Here is a 25,462-nt window from a genome sequence, read left to right on the forward strand (position 1 = left end):
TTCTAACTCCTTGATGAGTTTCAGCAGCAAATAATAGTACCAATAATATTCCAGGGGTTGAGCCACAGGACCCCCTGAAATCTGATTGGCATCCCCAAAAACCTGGAAATGATTGTCTATTTGTCTTGGTAGCCATTAAATCCCGTGGTTAGTGTTCGTACAGAGAGGCCATGGAGTCAAGCTGTGCCCCGATCAGCTGGTCTAATACAAGCTGACGGCCAGCTGATTTGCTCTAAGCACGCTATTGGCCAGTCACTCTCATGCCGCCTTATCTAAACTGCTCTCTGTCTCTGTAAGCAGCTCTTGCAACCCTCCTCCAGCCCAGCTCCTCCTTTATTCTGCTTCTGACTTAATCACTGTCATATAACCCACATTGTGGATATTAAAGTGGCCCCAACATCCTTATATAATTCTGTATGTGGCCCTCAGTGGAAAGTTTGGACAGCCCTGATTTAAGCATATGAATAGCAAATAAAACAAGACCTAAAACTCAACTTTGAGTACACACAGGTAAGAATAGAAACAAATGAAGATGTTCAATGATAGATAGGAAGGTAAATAAGCTGCTTTATTAAGGCAAAATCGTAACCATAATTATTTTGATTGATATAGATCCAGGTTATTCAATTGGTGGCCCTGGGGCCGGGTCAGGCCCCTGAGGTTATTTTTAGCGGCCCTTCGAGTAGACTACTAATTCTTGAAAACGGATCCAGTCAACCTTTTTTAAAAAAAAGTACATTTGTCATATTTATACGATCATCAGTCTTATTAAGTCCCCATTGTGGCCACGCTTGTGCAAGCTTGTAAGCCAAACTAAACTATCATTAAATTTATGTATAGATGTGTTTATAAAGGTTTGTGAAAGACCTGTGTGCTCAGTCTGCAAACAATGATGCACATACTACTACTTAAGAAGACATGTCAGAACATATCATGCTGACTTGAAGACAACTTTTGTCATTTGTCCCCAGTGTTTCCCGCAAGAATGCTTTGGAGCAACCTCCTTTCACCAGCAAAGATGTCACACTGTTCTTTTGGGCTTGTACAGAACACGAGGTCACTGAATCAGCCTCACTAGCAGTGGGATGACTTTTAGGCAAAAAGAAAAAGCTGTTTACAGAAACAGAGACTGTGAGTGACTGCTTGGATTATTCAGGAGGAAAAAATACCAAACAGTTTGATTAAAGCTTTGAAAATGATCACATATATGCCGTGTGATCAATCTCTGGCCTTTCATTTGAGATCTTATTTCAGGAACTGGCCCTCTCTCCAAACTAATCAGGTACCCCTGGTATAAATAATTTCACATATGCATTTATCGAAGCATGCAGTGATGAAATGAATAGAAAGAAGCATGGATTTATGATAATAATATGTTTTTGGTGGCAGTAATGATGTACTATGTGACTAAGATATCAACAACACTGAAACATCTACCACATGTGACAAAAAGAGCACAAGACGGCACGCAGCAGCACAGCAATCATATTCTACCGATTATCTTGTTTTCATCATCATGAAAAGCCAAAGTCATATTTGAAATGGAAAACCCATTGATTTCTCAGCACTAATCAGTAACACATAACCAAATAGGAAGCACGTTTAAACCCATTAAACATGCAAACAAAACTAAAAAAGCAAAATGTCTTTGTAATGTAAACAGTAAAAATAGAACAGAAAAACACAAATTAGAGCCACATTACAGGATGATCCAGGACTCTGAGTAAGGCTACTGTATGTGTAGCTCAGGTAAAATAGTTCATAGAAATACAATGGGCAGAAAACTTCTGTTAAACAAGCATTTTTCCATCCAAGTGTCCATGGATCTGCTGGATAGAAATTTATTTGCTGCATTAATGCGCTACGTTCAATTTTCAGTATAATTTATTAAGCTTTCTTGACCTGAATGTAGCAAAATCATTTAACCAAAGCATCATAGCCATTGTCTGTATGGCTTGGTTTTGTCAGACTCATGGGAAGCTGCACTGGAAAACAAAATCAGTTGAGCTTACTTGAAAAAAATATGGAAACACATTGCCTCAAAAATAACAGGTAAACTACACTATAGTGATGGGTCATGCACAAAAGCTGCTGCTCTGAGAGTCGATGCTTTGTAGTGAATCAGAAGAGCCGGCTCCCAATTTTTTTCCCTTTTGCTGCTCAGCTCTCACAGCTCAGCCCCAGCTCTGGTCAGAACTTTGTTCCGCTAAACCTTAGAATGGTTTTGTAACAGAATAAATGCACAAAATAAGGCAATTATAAGGTTTCTCATAAAAACACTGAATGCAAAAGGGTTTTCAACAAAGTAACCATTATTTTTTGCGAAGTTAAGGTAAAATATAGCTACAAAAGATCCTAATTAAAGAGCCGTTCAGGAGTCGAAAGAGCCGGCTCTTCTTTGGGAGCCGAGCCAAAAGAGCTGGTTCTCTGAAAAGAGCCGAACTTTCCATCACTACTACACCAGACTTTTGTGAGTTAAAAAACTAAATCATCTACTTTGAGTGTGCAATACTTAATATTTTTAGTGCTCTGTAAACACCAATAAACTCACAGCAATCAAAATGTCATAGTTAACTGATTACCCGAGAGCGTCAAATAGTACTCGCTGTAAAAGTTCTTCTAAGTTCTCATTTCACCTAAGGTGGACTAACTGTGCCACCATTAGCAACAATGACTTAGAGACCCGCTGAACCAGTTGTTAACCAGTTGTTCACTAACATCAGTGTGTCATCCAACATGCATAGACATTGAAGATGAAAACATCACCCCCTATGTAACTGAGACAGCAACTTCACTCATGGTGCATTTTATTTATTTATTTTATTCAACCTTTATTTAACCAGGAGAAAACCTCTTTGAGATTAAAATCCTCTTTTTCAAAAGTGTCCTGGCCAAGACAGCAGCAGCAAACAGAGTGCATAAAGGTTTAGTGCCCAAAGGCATTCTGGGAAAACTGAAGATTTGTTATAACTAAAATAATTTGAGTAATAACAAAAATACTTAAATAGTTTGAGTACTGTTCATTTAAAACTAAAATGAGTTTTACCAGCTCATAACAATAGAGTTGAAATCGCTGTTTTTACTTAATTTGTTTAAACCAAGTTTAAACTAAAGTAATTTGAGCCCTTTAGCTGTCAAGGCCAAGAAGTATAAATAACTAGTATTTAGAACAGGTTACAAAAAACTGAGTTAATTCAACTCAGTGTTTCTGAGTAAAATTAATGTTGCGTTTTACAGTGTGGTGCCAGTCCCAGTTAGGTTAGAGGCCGGGTTTCACCCTGGACTGGTCACCAGCCAATCACAGGGCTAACATACAGAAACATCACACTCACAATGACGGGCAATTTAGATTCACCAAACAACCAAATGAGGAAATCTTTGGACTGAGGTAGGAAGACTGGGAACCAGGAGAGAACACAGTCCGGCTCCCAAAGACACCAATTATGTAAAAAAAGAGTGATATTATTACAGCTGTATTAATTTCAACACAACACAAAATAAAAAGAATTCATAGATACACAAGGAAATACTCTAACAAGAGATAACAGCATTTATATTGTTATGTACAGAATATATGTCAGCCAATGTCAAAAGGCTTTCTAATGCTGCACGGAAACAGTCAGCGTTAATGAATCCGTTCAGGTTTGAGTGGAATTATGTCAATGATCATTTATCATTTTATTTATTCATTAATCTTGTTTTTTTTTCAGTCTGAAATACATAAAAATATCAGCCTGGAAACAGCCAAGATTGTATGAAAAATATGTCAACACTTCAGAACCAAAACATATTTATCCACAGAGATATAAAAACATTTTTAATACTCAAATTATTGATTTGATGAATTTTTGTCTATTAGGCTCCATATTAAACTACTTTTAAAGACATTAAAGCTGCGACTGTGCTTTTATTTCAGAAATAAGTCTGCTCTTTTTAATGCCTCAGATTGATTATGGTGATGTTTTATGCATGCATGTATCTCCTCAAAGCCTTAAATCTCTGTATACCATACTGTGAATGTGACATAGTCTTATCAGAGTCAGGCCTCTTTTATATGAGGTACTAATTCAGACACATATCTGATCTCTTGGAATTTGACCGCAGAGCAGCCAAACAGCAAGATCAGACCAGTGCAAAAGACCAGGGTTGAACAATCAGGCCTGCAGATGATCGTAGCCTTTGACTTGATCAGTGGTCAGCAGCACATGTCAAATAACAGTACAAAGTTAAAAAGGTTTAACTTTAAACCAATAAATATATCAAATCACAACAACTTGACAATGGAAGAGCAATAATTGTTGAGGACAGTTACAGTTAAGAACACAGGCATTGTTCATAGGATTCTCACTGCCTGGTGAGCAAAATGGAACGAAAAGCTTTGAATGAAACCAGTTCAGCCATTTTCAGTTCAGTCTGCATCGTGTTCCAGGCAGTGGGGGCAGCATAACAAAAAGCTCTTTTTCCAAAATCTACTTTTCCCATGATAATGAAGTAAATTGTCACGATCTCTGGAAATTTACAAATAATGATTGGGAAAGAAGGTATAAAACTTTTCAGTTTTATCTGTGCTCCAAACTGCAATATATTCAATTAACTAAACATGTTGTTGAAAATGTTTTGGAAACTTGGGTTGCGATTAGTTGTAAGGCAGACTGGTGGGTCCTGAGGCTGGACCAGTTGAGAACAACTGGACTAGATCACTCACAAACCTCCATTTAATTTTTCAGTCCATTCAGAGGTGGAGTTGCTGGTGTATTTTGAGTCGTTGTCCTGCTGCAAAAGAGCGCTTGAGCTTGAGGTCATGAACTGACGGTCAGACATTCTCCTTCAGGATTTTCTGGTAGAGAGTGGAATTCATGGTTCTATCGATTACAGCAAGTTTTGACCTTGGAACTCTCCCATGATGCCATTTTTGCCCAGTCCCTTTCTCATTGCTGAATCATGAACTCTGACCTTAACTGAGTCAGTGAGGTCTGCAGGTCTTTGGATGTTCTGGGTTCTTTTGGGACCTCCTGAGTGAGTCATCCATGCGCTCTGGGATTCATTTTGGCAGGCCAGCTACTCCTGGGAAGGTTCACCACTGTTCCAAGTTTTCCCTATTGTGGATAATGGCTCTCAACGTGTTGGCTGGAGTTGTCTTTGTAACCCTTTCCAGACTGATAGATGCCAATGACTTTGTTTCTCATCTGTTCTTGACTTTCTTTAGATGGCACCGTGTGTTGGAGATCTTTCAGCCTTCTTCACTGTGTCAGACAGGTTCTATTTAAGGGATTTCTGGATTCAACAGGCAGTAATCAGGCCTCAGTGTGGACTGTCAAACTGAACTCAGCTTTCCAAAAAAATGTAGTAAATCACAGCTAATTCATGATTTAAAGAGGTGGGGCAATGACTTCTTCCCATAGGACCAGGTAGGTTTGGATGGCTCTTTTCCCTTGATAAATTAAATCATCATTTAAAAATGGACGTTTGAATTTTCTCAGGTTATCTGTGTCTTATATTGAATTTGGTTGATGATCTGAAACATTTAAGTGTGAAAATATACAAAAAAAGAGAATCAAAACAGGAGGGGGCAGATATTTTTTCACATCACCGTATAAAAGAAAAATGTAGTCACAGTTGTTAATCAGTTTAGTCATTTAAGAGTGAAATTCTACGTATTGTCCCTTTAAAACGGTCTCTCGTTAAGCCTTTTCCGTTGTGGCTCTGCCACATCTTAAACAACACAGAGCAGAATAAACATGCTGCATGTTGGCAGTCCTTAATCAAACATGTATTTACTCCAGTTTAGTCTAATGGAGGTACTTAGACCTCATACAAACTTTGGTTTATCACAACTGCATAAAGAAAAATAAATAAATTAGATCCAGAAAGTTAATGAAGCACCAAGGACTCTTTTTTATAATGAAATGAAAAGGATGTTTTGATTAGAGGAGGCACAACCTGAGTCAATCACTTCCACTTGTTAGGATGTATGAGAACGTGTGAACACTGTCACTTGTAGATAAATGTTGCACCAGCATAAAGGATTATAAAAGTAATAAATCTTTATCCTTCCTGCCTTAAAGTCAGTCATAACCATTGACTTTCCACCACTAACTAATCTTGAAGCATGATTTCTTTTCATGGCCATGTTGACAGCTATTTTTTATCTTGACATAAAGATATTTCCTTGAAGTCTTGCTGATTGATTAAAACCACCTCTAAAAACACTTGCAAAAGAAGTTACTGTAATTGAAGCATAAAAACAGGAGAGATGAGAGGCTAAGATGTTCTCATACTTTATTTATTCTCCCATCTTTTCCTTGTTGCTCGTGTGTGAAGCTTTACATCGATTCTCCTGCTTTCATTAACTCAAAGAAATGAGACAAACTGTGTGATGGTAGAAATGTTACTCTGTTTTAAGCATTTCTCAGCTTTCTTTGTGGTTTTGTAAAGCAATGCAAGGAGAAGTTGTTGAAGTGATGTCGATTTTATACATTTTAATCAGTCTTTATGTTTATATACTGAAACACTGATATCAGTCTTTATATATCTATTTTAATCTTGTTTAAATGTCTCATTCATGCTTTAGGTAATGGAGGTCAGCAGAAGGTCAAGCAGGAAGACAATTTCTTACTCATTCATTCGTCACCACTCATTCATATCCCTCACTTCTTTCATTCTTTCTCTCTTCCTGTTGATTATGGGCACTCACTCTTTTAAGTACTAAGCTAATCAGATTCTGCCAACACTGTGTCTGACCAATCATCACGCACTCGTCATATTTCAAATCTGTCATCCTCTCGTCCACAGTCAGTCTGTTGTTTCAGTGTGGATGCTGCAACCCTCCTCCACCCCAGCCACCTCCATTCAGTTCATCAGCATCTAATCCAAGGTCGGCTCAAATAGTTGTTTTTTCTTAAGAGGGTTCCTAAAGCTGTGTTTCCATCAGGGGGTCCGGTTTGATTCAGTTCAGTTTGGTATGGTTTGGTACGCTAAAGCCCAAAATAGTTAGTGTTTTCACAGACACCTGTGCCCTCATTGGGCGGGCTGTAAAGGTGATGGATGTGAAGTCACATGCAGCGCGAATCTGCTGGTTAGCCACAGAGTTATAGAAAGGATGAGTTACAGAAATCAGTTGGGAATAAGCATTAAACAGCTTTATTTCAGCTGAAAGTGCTTTTGAAATAAATAACTACATCTTAATGATGTTAACAGCTGTCAGTACAGATTAACAGCTGATAGAATACGTGTACAGAGACGTTTTGCATTGTAACTATACATTAATATGTGAATATATCTAGTCTAGAACAGTTTATACTACAAAATGTTAAAGTTCAGAGCTCTACTGTGAGAATTCACCACATAAAAATTAAAGTAAAAGTTCAGCTGGTGTTAAAATCAAACTAGATTACCTCAGAAATCCTGGATCTCATTTTAAAATAGGCTGCAGCCTGAAGTTTTACAAACATGTCTAACAACCACAGAGCGATGTTTTCACAGGTTACCTAACATAAGCAGTAGATTAATAACTAGTTGCAGTACAGATAATCAATTAATCTAAAGCTTCGTATTCACAAAACTTCACCATTAATTTAGTTTCTCATCCATCGCGGATGGATCAGGCTGATGTGAGCCTCCAGGCTCTGCTTTGTGTTCTTAAAATCAGGTCCAGATAAACATTTGGAAACTTGATTTGTGGCCAGACACCAATAACCATAGACTAGGAAACAGTTCGGATCTCCGTCGAGTCCAAATATTTCCCATTTAGGCAGATATCGGGCCATTTTTCTCCCGTTTTCACCCGCTTCTCGCAGCAGACTTCCATCTTTGAAGCCGGGAGGCGAGCAGCTGAGTCGCGCGCTGGCGTGACGTCAGTGCAGGCCCTATTGTTGTGTGTGTAGCTCCACCTTTTTGGTACGGTTAGGTAAGATTGGCACCCCTACAGAAGGGTGCCGAAAAGTGGGACGGTACGGTTCGCTTTTTTGGGACCCTTTCTCTATGGAAACGACAAAAAAAGCGTGCCCAAACTTAACCGAACTGAACCGAACTGCTCGGTGGAAACGACCTATTAGTAGCACTAAATTCAGATAAAATTCATCGTCACAACTTGTGATGTTTTTCTTTTCATTTTTTTATCCAAATATTTAAATCAATTGATTTGTTAATAATTCAAACGCATTTGTTTTGCTATTTTAAAACATTAAAGTTCGTTTGATGAAAGATGATAAATCACAACCATTTCAAAGCAGGATTTCTGATGTTTGAATGATGTTAAAGTTGGGTTATAGGGTCTTAAAAAGTGTTTAAAGATGACAAATTAGTTTAGAATTAATTGAAGTTTTATAAAAATATTCAAAGTCTTATATTAATTTAACATCCATCTAAAGAGGTTAGGGGGCGTTTTTTTTTTTCTTCCAGTTTTTGTGTTTAATTCTGTGTTTTAATTGCGGAAGAGATTATTTTGGAACTCTACCAAATCTGTCGCGCATGTCCTTTCCCCCTGAGCGCGTGCTCAAATCTCCCCATACCTCTCCTACTGTTGGGAGTTAGCTTTAGTAATGTGCGCGGGTAAATGACGGGTAAATGATGGTTTAAGCTTTCTGGGAAGTGGGTGGAGGAGAAGCTGGAGCCAGGTCTGAGCCCTATTCCTCATAAATTTTTGAAATTAAAAAGCAACTTTGCTGTGACGGCTGTGCTGAGTGTAACGCTAGCAAACATGCTAATGCTAGCATCGCTAGCATTTATGCAACTAGCGAAAGAAGCAAACAGCCAGTTTGTGATGAAGTCTGGGAGCAGTTTAAGACATCAGAAATCCTCACCAGTGACTCTTTCCAAGCCCAGAGGACCTGGGCTGTTCCCCCACACAGCAGCAAACGTCCTGGGTATGTGTTACTACAACTTATTATTTTAAAGGATGTTGTTCAAGCTCAATACTGATGTAGGTCTTTAAGTTGTCCATGGCTATGACAGATTTCTGTCAGTTTCATTAGCGCTATTAATATAGTTAGTGTTACTCTAAACTAGGTTAGTTTGTTTGCTAAACGCTGTGTTTTTTTTCAGATATTTTACCTGTATTCTTTGTGATATTCTTAAATAGATTTTTTGTGGCATTTGTAGCAGTAAACTACATGACGTCTGACCAAAATGCTTTTGTTGTGACAGGGAACATTAACTTGTTGTTTTGTGTGTAACAGTGACTTTTATCACTCCAGCTGAGGAAAATACAGATGAACAATAACAGTGGTGGAAAGTAACTAATGACATTACTCACATTACTGTAATTGAGTAGTTTTTTTGAGGGTAACTACTTCTTTTTGGGTACATTTTAAAGTTATTACTTTCACTTCTACTTCAGTAACTTCTAACCTGAGTAACTTAAGTTTACTTTGACAACAATGGTCTTGTACTTTATCCGCCTCTGTTGTCTACCTAGCAGGATATTGTGAGAGAGCATTTCCACATCACATCCATAAGCAGCTGTTCTATTCTACTTTATTACAGAGGTGGGACGTTACCTGAAAAACCTGGTTGGAGATCTGTATTCTCATGTTATTGCTAATAAGGAATGTTCTCGTAAAGTGAAACTTTATAATATCAGTGCCTTTTTGCAGGGAGACGGTGATGTCCACAAGGTCCAGACATTGATCATTGTTAGAAAATGTTTTAAACAGTATAATCATTTATTTACATGCATTTCTTTAGCCTTTAGCCTAACCCTCCTCTCTCCTTCACTGTGAGCAGCAGCAGAAACAAGTGTGACATGTATACAGTGCATAACAAGTGTATTAGACCAGGGGTTCTTAACCTTTTTGACCTTGGGGCCCAACCTTTCCAGTACAGAGGGACCCAGGGCCCATTTAAATTTTAACACTGAATTGGTAATCATACTCTTGATTTGATTTGTATTCAATAACTACATCTAATGTACCTCGATCGGACGGATGAGAAAAAGAGACATGAGTGCTGCTGTGCTCCTGTTAATGTATGAGTATTTAAGACAATAACAGAGAACCGTGCCTGTCTCTACAGCAGTGGTACTAAACCTTATCTTACCAAAGAGCCACATTGTTGACAAAACACTTTAGCGAGAGACACAATACAAACCGGGAATTTAAGTTAGATAATAGATCAGATAATCTGTAGTTGAAATGAAATAAAACAGTGGATTGGTGGATAATTATGAGGTTAAATGGGATACAAATGTCTGTATAATGTCAGATGAAACAATATGTCACTGATTTTTATTTTATCACGTTAGCATCCATACTACAGTCAGAGTACTAGCATGCCAGCTGATAGGCATGCTAATGTTTTCATTCATTCTAGACCTTACCTTTGTAGTTATGGATGTAGCTTGAAACGTATAGTTTGAAGCCCTTCTCTTTTTTTGTTGTTCTTGGTGTGGGATGGTTTTTGAATCATGTGGCTCACATCGTTCACTGTTATTTTCAGGACATCTTGGAGAGACCGTGTAAAAAAACGCCACACTTGCAAAGGGACAGGGTGACAACCAGAAGTAGTTGGGCTGGTTAACTCCGAATACAGAAGCGCGTATGCATCGCGTGTGCATATAGCCTATTGAGCTGGTACATGAAATCCACAGAAATAGCTGGCTATTCATTTACTGTAGGATGTATAAAACAAATAAGACTTTCACAATAAGAGCAGCAGTTCAATTCTAGTACAGGAGAGACGGTCGGTTTTCTTTAAAATGAAAAGTATGTGTGAATATATTTATTGATGTTGCTTGAAATGAGTTTGGAAGTATCGGATATTGGTAGAAATCCAACTGTGATGCTGTGATCATGTAAAACACTCAGAATGATTTACTGTTTTCTGCTCTTTTGATATGACTCCATAAAAAGTTCATCATAAACAAGAAGAAAATCTATAGAGCCTTCAAAAATGAACACATGTGTATGATAGTTTTTTAAAGACTTAAGTCTTTAGTAAGATTAAGCAGGCTGGGAAGGGCAGAGATTATTTAAGGACACACATATGCACAATTGCTTTTCTGTCTTTAAGAATAAGAAATAGTTTATTCCTGTTCTATTTCTCTGTCAACATAAATAATTTAAACAGATTATTCCACTCCTTGTAGATCAACATTTTACATTTTTCTTCTGCAGCTTGTCGTGGAGACAAAAGACAGACATGGTTTGTGAAGTGATGGAGCAAAGGGCCTGATGCCAACTCGGTTTGTCGCTCCCTCTCCGCTAGTTTCTGGAGGTTACCATTCAGCAGCTGTATGCTACTTAATCACGGCGGCTCCCAGCAGGAATAATCTTCTGTAATACTTCATCATTCAATACAGTTAAGATGAGGTTAAACACAGAGCAGCGCAGCTTCACAGTCGAACCCGCCGAGTTTCCAAACACTCCCCAAAGATTTGCCCTGAAAAAAAAATCCATCTTTGTTCTGACAAATGGTGGGCTGAGTGCTGAAAGAGGGGAAGAAAAACACATGATTTATTTTCAAAGCTTTCATGATGCTTTCCATTGTTCCCCTCACGCTTTAGTCTCCATGCACATTACCGCTGCCAATGGGGACGTAACTGTTGCAGAGACACAAAGGAACTGCTCAAATTACACCTGTGACAATTACTACAGCAAGGCGCTGGCTGCAGGACAAAAGACTGTTATCTAAAACTACTCAGAGAGAATGTACAGAAAAATCAATTACTGCCAAGGCTTTGTCGCAGGTTTTAGACTGTCTGGTATGTCACACTTAAGATATTGTATGGTCAACACAGGATTAGTACAACAGCACTGAGACATTTTCTGCCTTAAAATGGCTTAAACACACGTCCTCCGTAATAACAAATAACCCATGGGCTACAGCAGAGTTTTCAGTCTTATTCATATCATAATGTAGGGCTTTTCAGAGTGGGGGTCCTGACCTGCTGGAGAGGTCACAGAAACTTCAAATATTATTGTGTCTTTTAGAAATGATCATCACTCCTTATTGAAATTTGTGTCTTATTTTTCTATTTTTCTTAACTATTGAGTACGTGTACCTTTTCATATTAATTTACTATTACTGTTTGTAAGAAGGACATAGAAAGATTGTTTTTAACAGCATCAATACTAACTGAATCTGAATCTTTCAGAATCTCACGATTCGATTCACAATCAGTTTCTTATGCAAACAAATTCAATGAGCTGACAGCTTCCATTCGATTGGTCGATTGTTTGGTTGAAAAGCTTTTGTTCGACCAAGATCACCCTGGTCGGCGAGTACCCCAAGGCGCTGGTCAGGGGTCAGAATGGTAGTGCACAGTTTCCCATTAGAGTTGTTCCAATTTCGATACCAGTATCAGAAATACGTCTGACACTGCTTAAAATGCAGTATTGGTATCAGCGAGTACATGAGTTTATGCACCGATCCAATACCGTTTGGTTTAGCTTTATATTTGCCTTCGTTTAGCCATTCTAAATATTAGCGCTATAAACTGGAAATCAGTTCTTCTCTGCTGCTAGAAAACACTAGGGGTGTTCAGATTCTATTTTTTCTTCCAGATACGATTCTGGTACTCAGGTTTTGGGAATGGGCTGATACTGAGTACTGATCTGATACCAGTGTAACCTATCGGACGCATTTCCAATATTGGCATCGGAACTGGAACAACTCTAGAAAACACCGCTTGCTTGAACTACTATCTTTTGAGCAGTGAAGAATAACCAAAAGACTTACTGCACTTACTGTCTCTGAATGTGATCATTAAAATGCCTTCCAGACTGGTGCTGTAGTACACGACAAAAAGAGACAGTTTATCAAAACTTAAATAACTTTTCAACCATAAATCGTTGTCTCTTGTTTTTCCTCTTTAAGCTAGCTGTTGTGCCTTCCTATTGATGTTACTGATGCCTTTGAATCCCCTGAATTCAGTGGGCCTGGAACTCGTGTGACTTCTGGGGACTTAAATGATTTAATCCACACAAGTAAATTGATATTGAACGTCTTTTTTATCCATTTTGGATACAATTATTTATTTCTGCTGTCATATAGGGGTGGGAAATATATCGAGTACACTCAATGTATCGCAGCTTTTGCCACTCACGATGTATAAAATAACTATATCCCGAACATCGAGTATAAGTTATGTTGTAGTTTTGAGCCGTCAGCATGCATTTCTCGCTGGTGTTTCACTTCTCCCATTGTCCCTGAATGCATCTCTCACAGCAGAGAGCTCTCTCTCTCTCCCCCCCGCCCATCCAGAAAACTCTCCACCACTCATGTGCATTTTTATATCAGTGGAGGTGAGAGAAGCATGGGAGAAGGACGGAGGTAAACACTATGGGTAAACAGAGCAGCGTGGTGAGTTAGCGGCTAGTTAGCAGTGTTCAGAGACAGATAACGAGAAACAGCGTGGGGTCTGTCATCCAGCAGTCGTTCAGCTCTGATAAGGGAGAGGTTGAACTCATGGTAATTGTTAAAATATGCCACAAGATAACTTTAAGTAACACAACACGTGGCGAAAGATATGGGCACAGTGTTGTTGAAAAGCTAGGATTTAAAAATCTCATTAACCCACCAAGAATACGTGATTTACCTGGGCGCAAACATTTTGCTGTAAACTCCCTGCCAAAGTCGTACATTTCAGAGAGAAGACGGCCCAGCAGCGGACAGATGTGATCCACTTCTCCACAACTATGGACACTTATCTTAGCATTACAGTTCAAAACACTGACAACACGGAGTTTAAAATGTTCCTGCCTCCAAACGAGCTTTGTTTCCCCCATGATCACACAGGACAGTTTCTTGAAAAAGGTCTTAAGACACTACTGTGTCATGAACTTGTCAGAAACTGCTCCAGCATCTATCAGCACAGATAATGGACTAATATAATCACAGCTGTGAGCCTGAATGGTGGACTAGACTTCAGGGTTTTGGCCTGAATGGTGGACTAGACTGCAGGGTTTTGGCCTGAATGGTGGACTAGACTGCAGGGTTTTGGCCTGAATGGTGGACTAGACTGCAGGGTTTTGGCCTGAATGGTGGACTGGACTGCAGGGTTTGGGCCTGAATGGTGGACTAGACTGCAGGGTCTTTGCCATCGGCTGCATGCAGGACTGGAGAGTTTTGTGTAGGTTTGCATCACCTTTAATGAGGAAAATAATCATTTTATAATCATCGATAGTAAACAGAAAACAGAAAACGTTTCAGAACTTTTCACACACTGTTAAAGAAAGCATTTCATGATTTAAGTTCTTTAACTTTATTAGTAAAAGCTTGAATGAAGTTCATTTCAACTTAAAATGGTGTGCCAAATTTGACTTAGTATTGATTTTTACCCTTTCTGCATGCAGTTTTATTAAAAATCCAATAGAACCATCTATTTTAATCACCAAACTAGTGTCATTTGTGGCTGAATTAAACATTATACAGCCACTTAGAGAACATTTCAAAATATTGCAATATATATCGTGTATCTGGATATAGCAAAAATATATCAGGATATCAATTTTAGGCCATATCGCCCAGCCCTACTGTGATATTGTTTACCTTCACACTGGATAGGTACTCTGTATCAGCCTCGGTATGAAAATCGGAATAGAGAATGAAAAAATGGCATTAGAACATCCCTATTAAGTGGAACTTGAAGGCCTTGTAGTGCCACTGCATTTGCACTTTGTAGACGTACCTTTATTTGGATAAAGGTTATTTAATTTTTTTAAAAGCAGTTCTGTGAGAACATCAGTTTTAATATTTGTATGTTTTAGGGTTGAGAAATACACACTTCTAATCTATCATTATTCTCTGCATTTTCCTTGATAACCAATCAAGTAGACTCATGCTACCCAGATAGCCTGTGTGTTTGGCACTGTTTTGCGATGCAAATTCAGCCGTGTGTTCTTCCACCACACCTTTCGTCTTCTCCTGATCAGGTGTTTTAGTCTGCTGAATTCTGCATAGACATCGCCAACATCAAAGAAATGAAAGGTAGTTACAGTTACAGTGCATTCAGAAATTATTCAGACCCCCTTTACTTTTTACAGTTTTGTTATGTTGCAGCATGATGCTACAGAACAAAATCTCTTTAATCTGCACCGACTACCCCATAATGACAAAGAAGTTCAGATATTTTTTTGCATGTTTACTAAAAATTTAAACTGAAGTATCACATTGGCATAAGTATTCAAGCCTTTACAATAACATTGTAAATTTGGCTCAGGTTCCTCCCATGTCTCTGGATCTCTACTGAGATGTTTCTACACTTTGTTTGGACTCACCTGTGATAAACTAAATTGATTGGACATGATCTGGAAAGGCACACACCCCTTACAGGAGGCCTCACAGCTGACAATGATATCACAGCAAAAACCAAGCAACGAGGTCAAAGGAACTGCCTGAAGAGCTCAGAGACAGAGTGTTGACAGGCACAGATCTGGGGAAGGATACACAAGCTTTTCTGCTGGTTCCCAAGAGCACAGTGGCCTCCATGATTCTCAGATGAAAGAAGTCGGGCACAACAAAGTTGGGACTCTTCCCAGAGCTGGTCGCCCCACCAAACTGAGCAACTGGGGGAGGAGGGCCTTAGTGAGAGAGGTGACCAAGAAACTGATGGTCACTGACTGAGCTCCAGAGATCCTGTGTGGAGATGGGACAGAGTTCAAGAAGGACAATCATCACTGCAGCCCTCCACTGATCTGGGCTTTTTGGCAGAGTGGTGAGTAGAGGCTTCCATCTTGGTGAGCCATGAATCTCTTTTGGATTTAAAGTATGTTTTATTGTCATAAGGCTCTTGGCTGGGTTTTATCTTATTATTTAAGATATTTATTTGAGTGGAGTTTGAGATCTAAAGCTTGTCTAAGAGCTGATGAAGTACTGTTGACTATTTGTTTTTTTTAATTCCAAATTCCCTGTAGGTCTCTGACTTTGTTACCTGGAAAAGATGCTTTAGAGTATTTGTTTTATTTGCTATGATTGCTTTTGGATAAATGAGGAGGGACCCCATCTTTGGTCAAGGTCTCCAAATGACTGCAACCGCCCCTGAACCAACATGTAGTCAGCACCTGTCATGCAATAAAAAGAGAAAAGTTGCTTAGGCCTTGACAGATTCCAGCAAACTTGAGAAAAAGTTTATATCTTTGATACAATTTAATCTAATTTAGAAACCTTGTCAACAGGGCTGCTAACACTTGAACAGAGACAAAGCTTTGCAATAAACACAGATTTGTTGTTTTCTTTCCTGATAAATCTTTGACAGTTTATAGAGTGGTATGAAAGCAGCAGCCAGTCACCCTTCACCTCATTCAAAATAACACCTATCCAAGACTAAAGACCATCAAGCCTTTCCAAGCTGAATGAGCAAAGTAAAAAGTTTAGGCAATTTGTCAAGTGCTAGATAGAAGCCAAGTAGTACTGCTCCTTGAGTGAAAACAAGATGATTAGTTTTCACTGAGTGTTATTGGTGCCAGGTAGGAAAACAAAGGGCTGAGCTGATCTAACAGATTTTTTAAAGGCTCTGCAGTCTCCTAAAATAGCTGGTCACTGCAGTGTGAGAGGGAACGATTCAGTTTTAGAGGGGCATTTTTCCTCACATAAGCTGTTATCTGTTCCAGTTTTTAGGGGAAATTCTCCAAGTACCAACATGGCAGCCAGTGTTGTACAGCAGCGGTTCTCAGATGGTGGTTCAGGACACAAAAGTGGGCCGTGGAGCTGCTTTCAGTGGGCGGTGAATGTAAGTACATATCCATTTTTTTATTTTAGTGTGTTTTGCCATACCTATCAATGCATTTTGCTGTTTTCTTCAGATCACACATTTATTGTATCATCTATGGATAACATACCAACATGCATCAGGGTGGGTTAAACTTGCGGGCAGTGTTGTAGTACTCGAGTCCTGATTTGGAGGACTCGTGACTCAACTTGGACTTGAGCACTGATGACTCGGACTTAGATTTGAGGATGAAGAGGAGGACTCGAACATTTTTTGCTGAAGACTGTTTTATTCTGTAATATTTATTTTTTTCGTGTGAGAAAAACCTGCATATCTGATCAGTGTTCATGCAGCGCCTGGTGTGTGTGTTCACGTGTCTAACCTGTCTGAAAACAACCAGAGGAAAGAGAGCAGGAGGAGCGGGGGAGCCTGGGTGACAGAGAGAGGAGCTGATAGGTTGATAGGTAGCCTAAACCTGTTGCTCTTCTCTGTATTCCTGCAGTAATCTTTGCAAGAAATTAAACTAAAATGCAGCCAGCCTACCTTTGAATGGCTGAAAATCTCAATCAGCTGCTGAATAGCTCAGACTGGTCGTATTAGCTGCTGTTACTGCTGTACAGTAATCTTCCTCAGTCTTGGACAGAGCGATAGAAACTCCTAAACTTTGTAGTGAGTCCCATTAGTTAAAAATATCAATCCAACGTTGAAATCTGTGATAACATCAGTGAGATAACGCTGGTTAGTGAGCTAAACAGGCGGACATAAGGAAATATATGATGTGTTTAATGACAGCTCAGACTTAAGAGTATCGAAGGGGGGACGAAGTTAAGACCTTTTATGGTGTGTTCAAATGTCCCACGGAGAAAATTGGAATTTTAATTTTTAGTGAGAAATCTGAATAAATGCAGAGAGCTGGGCGATATGGCCTAAAATTGATAGCTCGATATATTTTTACCATATCCCGATACACGATATATATCACAATATTTTGAAATGGCCTCTCAGCAGCTGTATAATGTTTAATCCAGCTTCAAATGACACTAGTTTGGTGATTAAAATAGACTGTTCTGTTGGATTTTTAACAAACTTGTATTCAGAAAGGGTAAAAATCAATATAAAGTCAAATTTAGCAATATTATTTTGAAATGGACTTCAATCAATCTTTTACTAATAAATCAAAAATGAATAAAATCATCAAATACTCGGTCTTTTACAGTGTATGGAAAGTCCTGACATGTTTTCTGTGTTATTTTTACTATTGCTGATTATAAAATAATTATTTTCCTCATTAGGATTGAAGCAAACACACAAGAAACTCACGAGTCCTGCATGCAGCCAGAGGCCAAAACCCTGCAGTCTAGTCCACCATTCAGGCCAAAATACTGCGGTGTAGTCCACCATTCAGGCCAAACGCTGCAGTCTAGTCCACCATTCAGGCCAAACCCTGCAGTCTAGTCCACCATTCAGGCCAAAACCCTGCAGTCTAGTCCGTCATACAGGCCAAAACGCTGCAGTCTAGTCCACCATTCAGGCCAAAACCCTGCAGTCTAGTCCACCATTCAGGCCAAAACACTGCAGTCTAGTCCACCATTCAGGTCAAAACCCTGCAGTCTAGTCCACCATTCAGGCTCACAGCTGTGATTATATTAGTCCATTATCTGTGCTGATAGATGCTGGAGCAGTTTCTGACAATTTCATAACACGGTAGTATCTTAAGACCTTATTCAAGAAACTGTCCTTAGTGATCATGGGGGAAACAAAGCTTGTTTGGAGGCAGGAACATTTTAAACTCCGTGTTGTCAGTGTTTTGAACTGTAACGCTGAGATAAGTGTCCATAGTTGTGGAGAAGTGGATCACATCTGTCCGCTGCTGGGCCGTCTTCTCTCTGAAATGTACGACTTTGGCAGGGAGTTTACAGCAAAATGTTTGCGCCCAGGTAAATCACGTATTCTTGGTGGGTTAATGAGATTTTTAAATCCTAGCTTTTCAACAACACTGTGCCCATATCTTTCGCCACGTGTTGTGTTACTTAAAGTTATCTTGTGGCATATTTTAACAATTACCATGAGTTCAACCTCTTTTATCAGAGCTGAACGACTGCTGGATGACAGACCCCACGCTGTTTCTCGTTATCTGTCTCTGAACACTGCTAACTAGCCGCTAACTCACCACGCTGCTCTGTTTACCCATAGTGTTTACCTCCGTCCTTCTCCCATGCTTCTCTCACCTCCACTGATATAAAAATGCGCATGAGTGGTGGAGAGTTTTCTGGATGGGTGGGGGGGGGAGAGAGAGAGCTCTCTGCTGTGAGAGATGCATTCAGGGACAATGGGAGAAGTGAAACACCAGTGAGAAATGCATGCTGAAGGCTCAAAACTACAACATAACTTGTACTCAATGTTCAGGATATAGTTATTTTATACATCGTGAGTGGCAAAAGCTGCGATACATTGAGTGTACTTGATATATTTCCCACCCCTATATGACAGCAGAATAATTGTAAGTCGATCAAAATGGATAAAAAAGACGTTCAATATCGATTTACTTGTGTGGATTAAATCATTTAAGTCCCCAGAAGTCACACGAGTTCCAGGCCCACTGAATTCAGGGGATTCAATTTCATAACACGGTAGTATCTTAAGACCTTATTAAAGAAACTGTCCTTAGTGATCATGGGGGAAACAAAGCTTGTTTGGAGAGAGACAGCGCTCTGCTGTGAGAGATGCATTCAGGGACAATGGGAGAAGCAAAACTCTAGCAAGAAATTCTCGGCTCAAAACTTCCACATAATTTACACTTGATGTTTCGCGATGTAGTTATTTTATACATCGTGCATGGCAAAAGCTGCGAGACATCGAGTATACTCGATGTATCGCCCAGCCCTAAAATCCAGTCATTTTAAAGGAGGAATATTTAGTATCAGATAGATGTAAAGCATGAGTGCAGTTAGAAACATGTCTCATTTTTCCACCCTAAATACTCAAATAATCTTGTTAATATAACTAATGTTATTGATGAAGAGTGTAACAGCGCCTTTTGCCCTTTAAAATAAAAAATTGAAGAAATTCATACATTAATGAAACACATCAGTGTAGCCTACCTGTAAAGCTGGGATGGCTTGAAAACGATTAATAATTCAGTTTAATTTGGCTCCAAGTTTTAGCTACTGGGGACTCGTCTAGGACTCGAACACAGGCAATTGGGACTCGACTCGGACTCAGGTAAAGAGGACTTGACTCGGACTTGACTCTGATTTTTCTTTGATGACTCAGACTCAACTCGAACTCAAGGTTTGGTGACTTGACTACAACACTGCTTGCGGGTGTGAAGCGACTGCTTGGTAAGTTTGGTAAACTGTGCAGTGTGCTGCAGTACAGCAGAGAGCACTACAGATATCTGCAGGAAGAGTGTTCCAGAGGGTGGGGGCTGTAGTACTGAAGGCTCTGTCTCCGTAGGTTCAGAGTTTAGTTTTGAGAATGGAAAGTAGGCCAGTGTCTGAAGACCGGAGGTTGCGAGATGGTGTATATGGATGGAGGAGATCAGAAAAGTACTGAGGAGCCAGGGCATGGAGAGATTTGTATGTTAGGAAGAGGATTTTGTAGTTGATGCAGGACCTGATAGGGAGCCATTGAAGGTGGATGAGGGTCGGAATGATGTGCTGCCAGGGTCTAGTGCGGGTCTGAACTCTAACAGTAGAGTTTTGGACAAACTGGAACCCGTCCAGGGTTTTGCTGGGACAGGACTCCATTGCAGTAGTCCAAGCAAGAGGTTATGAAGACGTGAATGAGGGTTTCTGCCACAGGGTCTGGAAGTGATGGTTGGAGTCTGGTGATGTTCTTGAGGTGATAGAAAGCAGATTTGGTTACAGATTTTATGTGGGACTGAAAGGAGAGAGTGGGGTCCAGGATGACGCCCAGTTTTGGACCTCGGAGGATGGACAGATGGAGGTTCTGTCCACGTCAGGCATCTGCAAAACTGGCTGTCAACACTAGGTGGCAGTTTGACAAGGCAAGATACATGTTGATGTTCATCATATAAGATTCAGAGGTTTTGGCATTTTATGTTAGAGGTGTTATTGGCTGCTTCCTGTCAGATAAACTACAAAAAAACCATCAAATTAACCTTGGAGTGTGAAGAGAGGCAGACTGATCATAGTTATACATTTTGAAGCAAATCAAATGTTTCATATGAGAGTTAAGTCAACTTCCTGTCAAACTGGTGAGATAGTGAAATGCATCCTTTAATGAAACATGTCAGTGTTGTTTTAAGATTGAGGCCTTTATTTCAAAATATGAGCTTGATAGGTTAAGCACAGTAAGAGGAATAAACCCATTAATGTCACTTCCTGTTGGCAGAAGGGGGCGCTAAGATGAGATGTTTGCATGTGGGTGTGTTGAGTGATGCTGTTGTGATCACACAATAACATATGCAAAAGTTCCTACAGGTTAAATTCATTTGGCATCATCACAAAGGCATTATTTTGAAATTTAGATGAAGCTGGTTGACTTCCTGTTGTGTTATGGGCATGGGTCCAAGAGGCTTTTTTGTAGGTCTGATGATTTTCCACATGTTGGCAAAAAAATCATAGGCCTAGTTTGGAGTGGGTGCTTGGGCTGAATGTTTAAATTTAAACTTGAGCAAAAAACAAAACAAAATTTAGAGGAAATGTTAAACTGGCAAAGGGGCATGCTGGAGCCAAGTGGTCATATTAATGTATGAAGGTATTTAGGATAAACGTGTGATCAATCCTGTGAAGTTTGATAATGAAAGATAAAAGCAATGTAGAGTTATATGGAATAACTGCACAGAACACACAGCAAAAAGTATAGCTCAAGTAAGGGACTCAAGTTTGAGCCCTAGTCGTAGCCCCAGTGTATGGTGAAACTCAAGTTTTTTATAGCTTTAGATCCCCATCTGGTCGAGAATGACCATTGAGGTTCTGGAGTCAATCAGATAAAATCCCCCGGACTAGTAGGGGTGGGAATCACTAGTGGCTCCACAATATGAGGTTATTACGATCCTTGGGTCAAGATTCGATGTTATTGCGCTTTTTGAACATTTTGCAATACAGTGAATATTGCAATACCATATATTGTGATATATTGCAATTTGTACCATTTTTTCAGTTGTTTAGCTGATTTAGCGTTAGCCTTACCCTCGTGTTTGTCATATTTTCATGGTATTTTGTTTTTATGTAGCACCTCTTGCAAACCTCGTGTCATGTCCATCTCATTCGTGGCCTGCTTGCATTCCTAATGTCCTTCCCCTGGTGCTGCCATGTTTGTTGTACTAACTTTCTCTTGCTCTATAACCATCACCTCTATTGACCTCATGAGACAAACGATTGTCCAAGTAATTGATTTTATTTTTCCATTATCATAGACAGTTCATATTAGCAATAAATTTGGAAAATTGATACTTGGTAGAGGAGACAATACGATACATCACCAGACAAAATATCGCAATACCATGCTGTATCAATTTTTTCACCCACTCCTACAGAAGTAAGAAGTAGAAGCAAAAGTTGAACTTTCTGGAAGGTGTGCGTCCTGTTACATCTGACGTAAAATAACACAGCATTTGATAAAAAGAACATCATGCCAACAGTCAAATATAGTGGTGGCAGTGTGATGGTCTGGGGCTGCTTTGCTGCTTCCGGACCTGGATGACTTGCTCTGATTGATAGAACAATAAATTCTGCTTTCTACCAGAAAATCCTGAAGGTAAATGTCCGGCCATCAGTTCATGACCTCAAGATCAAGCACTCTTGGGTTATGCAGCAGGACAATGACCTGAAACAAAAAACACAAAATTAAGGTTTTGGAGTGGCCAAGTAAAAGTCTGGACCTAAATCCAGTTGAGATGCTGTGGTGTGACCTTAAAAGGCAATTCATGCTGGAAAACCCTCCAATATGGCTGAGTTAAAACAATTCTGTGAAGAAGAGTGGGACAAAATTCCTCCACAGTGATGAGAAAGACTCATCACCAATTATCACAAACACTTGATTTCAGTTATTGCTGCCAAGGGTGGAACAACCAGTTATTAGGTTCAGAGGGCAATTACTTTTTCACACAGCAAGCTAGGTTTTTTCCCTTAATAAATAAAATCATCATTTAGAAACTGCATTTTGTATTTACCTGGGTTGTCTTTGCGAGGTATTAAAATTGGATTAATGATCCCAAAGATTTAAGTATGATAAATATGCAAAAAAAAAAAAAAATCAGGATTCAGAAAGGGGGCACATACTTTTTCATGGCACTGTACGTTCATTTTCTCTGGGGCTGAATTTTGAGAAAAATTTGAAATTCTTTAGTTTCAATAGGGTCCCCACTCCGAGGCCAATGCAGGCCAAATGAATCATCTTCATCATTTGATAGCAATCAATCAGTCTTCATCATCATCTACACACTCTGTCTCACCATTTTGCCAACTAAAAGCAAGTTGTTAAAATTAGGTCAAATGCAGAAAATTAAATCTAGTCAGCTAAAATTAAATTGTCCCACTCACTTTTTCTGTGCTTCTACTGTCTATGGCACATCATTTTTTCTAATATGTATGCACAATTAAGTGGCAGAAATTTTGATATCAGCCTATATGAGCATTAGCTTCTTTAGCTGTTTTCTGCCAATTCAGTGTTGTGTTAATAAATCTTTCTTACCTGGTCTGTGTAATGCTGGGAAAACAAACATGTTTTTTCTTTATATGTCATTTGAACACAAGATAATGATGCTCCATTTCTTTAGCGTGAAAGTCATTTAAGCGAGCCACCTCTGGCAGGCAGAGACGAGCTACAGATTCAGCCTTCCTACCACTATCACTGCAGCCCTTTTATCCAGCTACTGTCATAAAGCCCAGAACGATGGAGGGCTGCAGTGATGGTTATCCTTCTGGAGCTTTATTCCGTCTCCACATAGGATCGCTGGAGTTTAGGTGGAGTGATCATCAGGTTCTTGGTCTCCTCTCTCACTAATCCCCTTCACACTTAATTGCACAGTTTGGCTGGCTGACCATTTGCCTTCATGTGTTAGGGCTGTTAACGCTTGTGATTAATCTTGAAACCTTAACGCGTCAAAAAAAATAATAACGCAACTTAACCATATGACTAAGTTTGACCATAACTTGCTCCCGTAGTCCTCCAGTGCAGATGTTTACGTGCCTGGGGGTGAAGAGGTGAGAGGGTCAGACACAGCCAGGAGTGATGATTGAGGAGACAGACCCAGGTCTGCTTAATGGTAATTTTCTTTTTGAAAAGCTGGAGAATATTAGTTCAGGGGGCTTTCACACCTACGTCGCTTGGTCCGGACTTTCGGAGTTTTCTGTTTGGTCCGGACCAAAATGATAGGTGTGAAACCTCCCCTGGAGCGTGGCCCAGACCAAACGGCCGGACCTTGGTCTGACCAAAAGAGGTGATCTCAGTCCAGACCAAACGGAATCACAGTCCAGTTCATGCCCAGTATGAAAGCATTATTTTGAAAAGTTTGGACCTTCGTATCAATGACAGCAAGTTACGTCATGACTACCGGCTAAGGAAATCCATCACCATAACAAAATGAGCCGCGGAAGAGCCCACAACAATCTCACGGACTGAAATTAACCAGCAGCCTGGACAGGGTGGGCTAACGGTAGCTGCTTTACGTTACGCAAGGAGTAGAAGTCCGTTATTATGTTAAATGGAGATTGTCCAAGCACGGAAAATTTCATAAATTGTGGATAAAGTTGTACCTCACTATTGACAGCTCATCTTTTCAAGAGTTTTACAACACATACCTTCTCTCCCAAGTCGGTGTTGCAATGACTCACAGGATTGCATACTTTCTTCTTCTTTCCTGTCGACAACGATAAAGTTGTCATCTAATGATAAAACTCATAGGACGAACTCTGACCAGCTGTATTTACAGCTCTTCAAGCTGTTGCTTTTTGTAGTAGAAAACCAACAATAATATGATGGTGGGAATGACGATTTCATTCATTGTTTACAACATTCAAGACTCAAGTTATTCATGTTGACGTCAGACGCCCGCCGGCCAAATGGCCAATCAATGTAAACTACAGACACACGCAAACCACGTAGTTGGTGACGATATCATGTAGGTTCATCACGTAAAGTCTGTTAGTCTGGTTGCAATAATGACAGTGCGAAACCCAGACAGACCAAACCAAATGTATACAATGTAACAAAAACACGGACCTTGGTCTGGACTTTGAGGAGTGAAAACACCCTAAGATAAAACCAAAATTATGGTACATGCTGCAGTGATGAACTGTCTTTACACCGAAGCACAAGTCTTAAGTTCCACCCTTGGCAATCATACCCATCTGCAGCCGCAGTACCGTATAAGCCACGCCCCCTACAAAACATGCTCCTACAAAACATGCCCACTTATGCTATTTGCTTAGTTTAAGGTTAACTTTGATTAGTTTAGATAGGCCTTAATTAGCTTTAGGTTAGGTTTAGCATTTAAATTTCCACTGGTTAGATTTAGAGGTAGCTCATTGGGGTAGGTGTATATTTTAATTAATAAGCTTCCTGGAGTTAGGTTTAGCATTTAAATTCCACTGGTTAGGGTTAAAATTAATTTATTGTATGGATCGATGGGGCGTGTTTTATACGGAGCATGGTTTATAACGGTGGCGGCTGCAGCTAGACCCTTCTCACCCTTGGGGCAAAGCACATCTTTGCTAATGTTAGAAAAAACACTAACAACAACAACAATGGGATGGGTTGAATGAGTTGTACAGGTGATGTCCTTCCTGCTTGGCATTTCTGCCTGCCGCACCTGCTACGGTGCCCGTTGGGTCAGCTGCAGGGTCGTCA

General features: G+C 39.7%; 1 protein-coding gene across 2 annotated transcripts in view; it reads left to right on the top strand.

The window, feature by feature from the left end:
* The first annotated feature begins 15,593 nt into the window (after positions 1–15,593).
* vax1 (ventral anterior homeobox 1) overlaps positions 15,594–25,462 on the top strand; it is a 31,409-nt gene continuing 21,540 nt past the window's right edge. For both annotated transcript variants that reach the window (XM_041789015.1, XM_041789014.1), the window contains exons 1-2: positions 15,594–15,652; positions 16,548–16,666. Coding sequence is in view for 1 of the 2 variants with exons in the window: in XM_041789014.1 (XP_041644948.1) it covers positions 16,665–16,666 (2 nt within the window). In the remaining variant the exon portion in view is untranslated. The remainder of the gene's footprint in view (positions 15,653–16,547; positions 16,667–25,462) is intronic.

Source organism: Cheilinus undulatus, linkage group 6 (assembly GCF_018320785.1).
Source record: "Cheilinus undulatus linkage group 6, ASM1832078v1, whole genome shotgun sequence".
Lineage (NCBI taxonomy): Eukaryota > Metazoa > Chordata > Actinopteri > Labriformes > Labridae > Cheilinus > Cheilinus undulatus.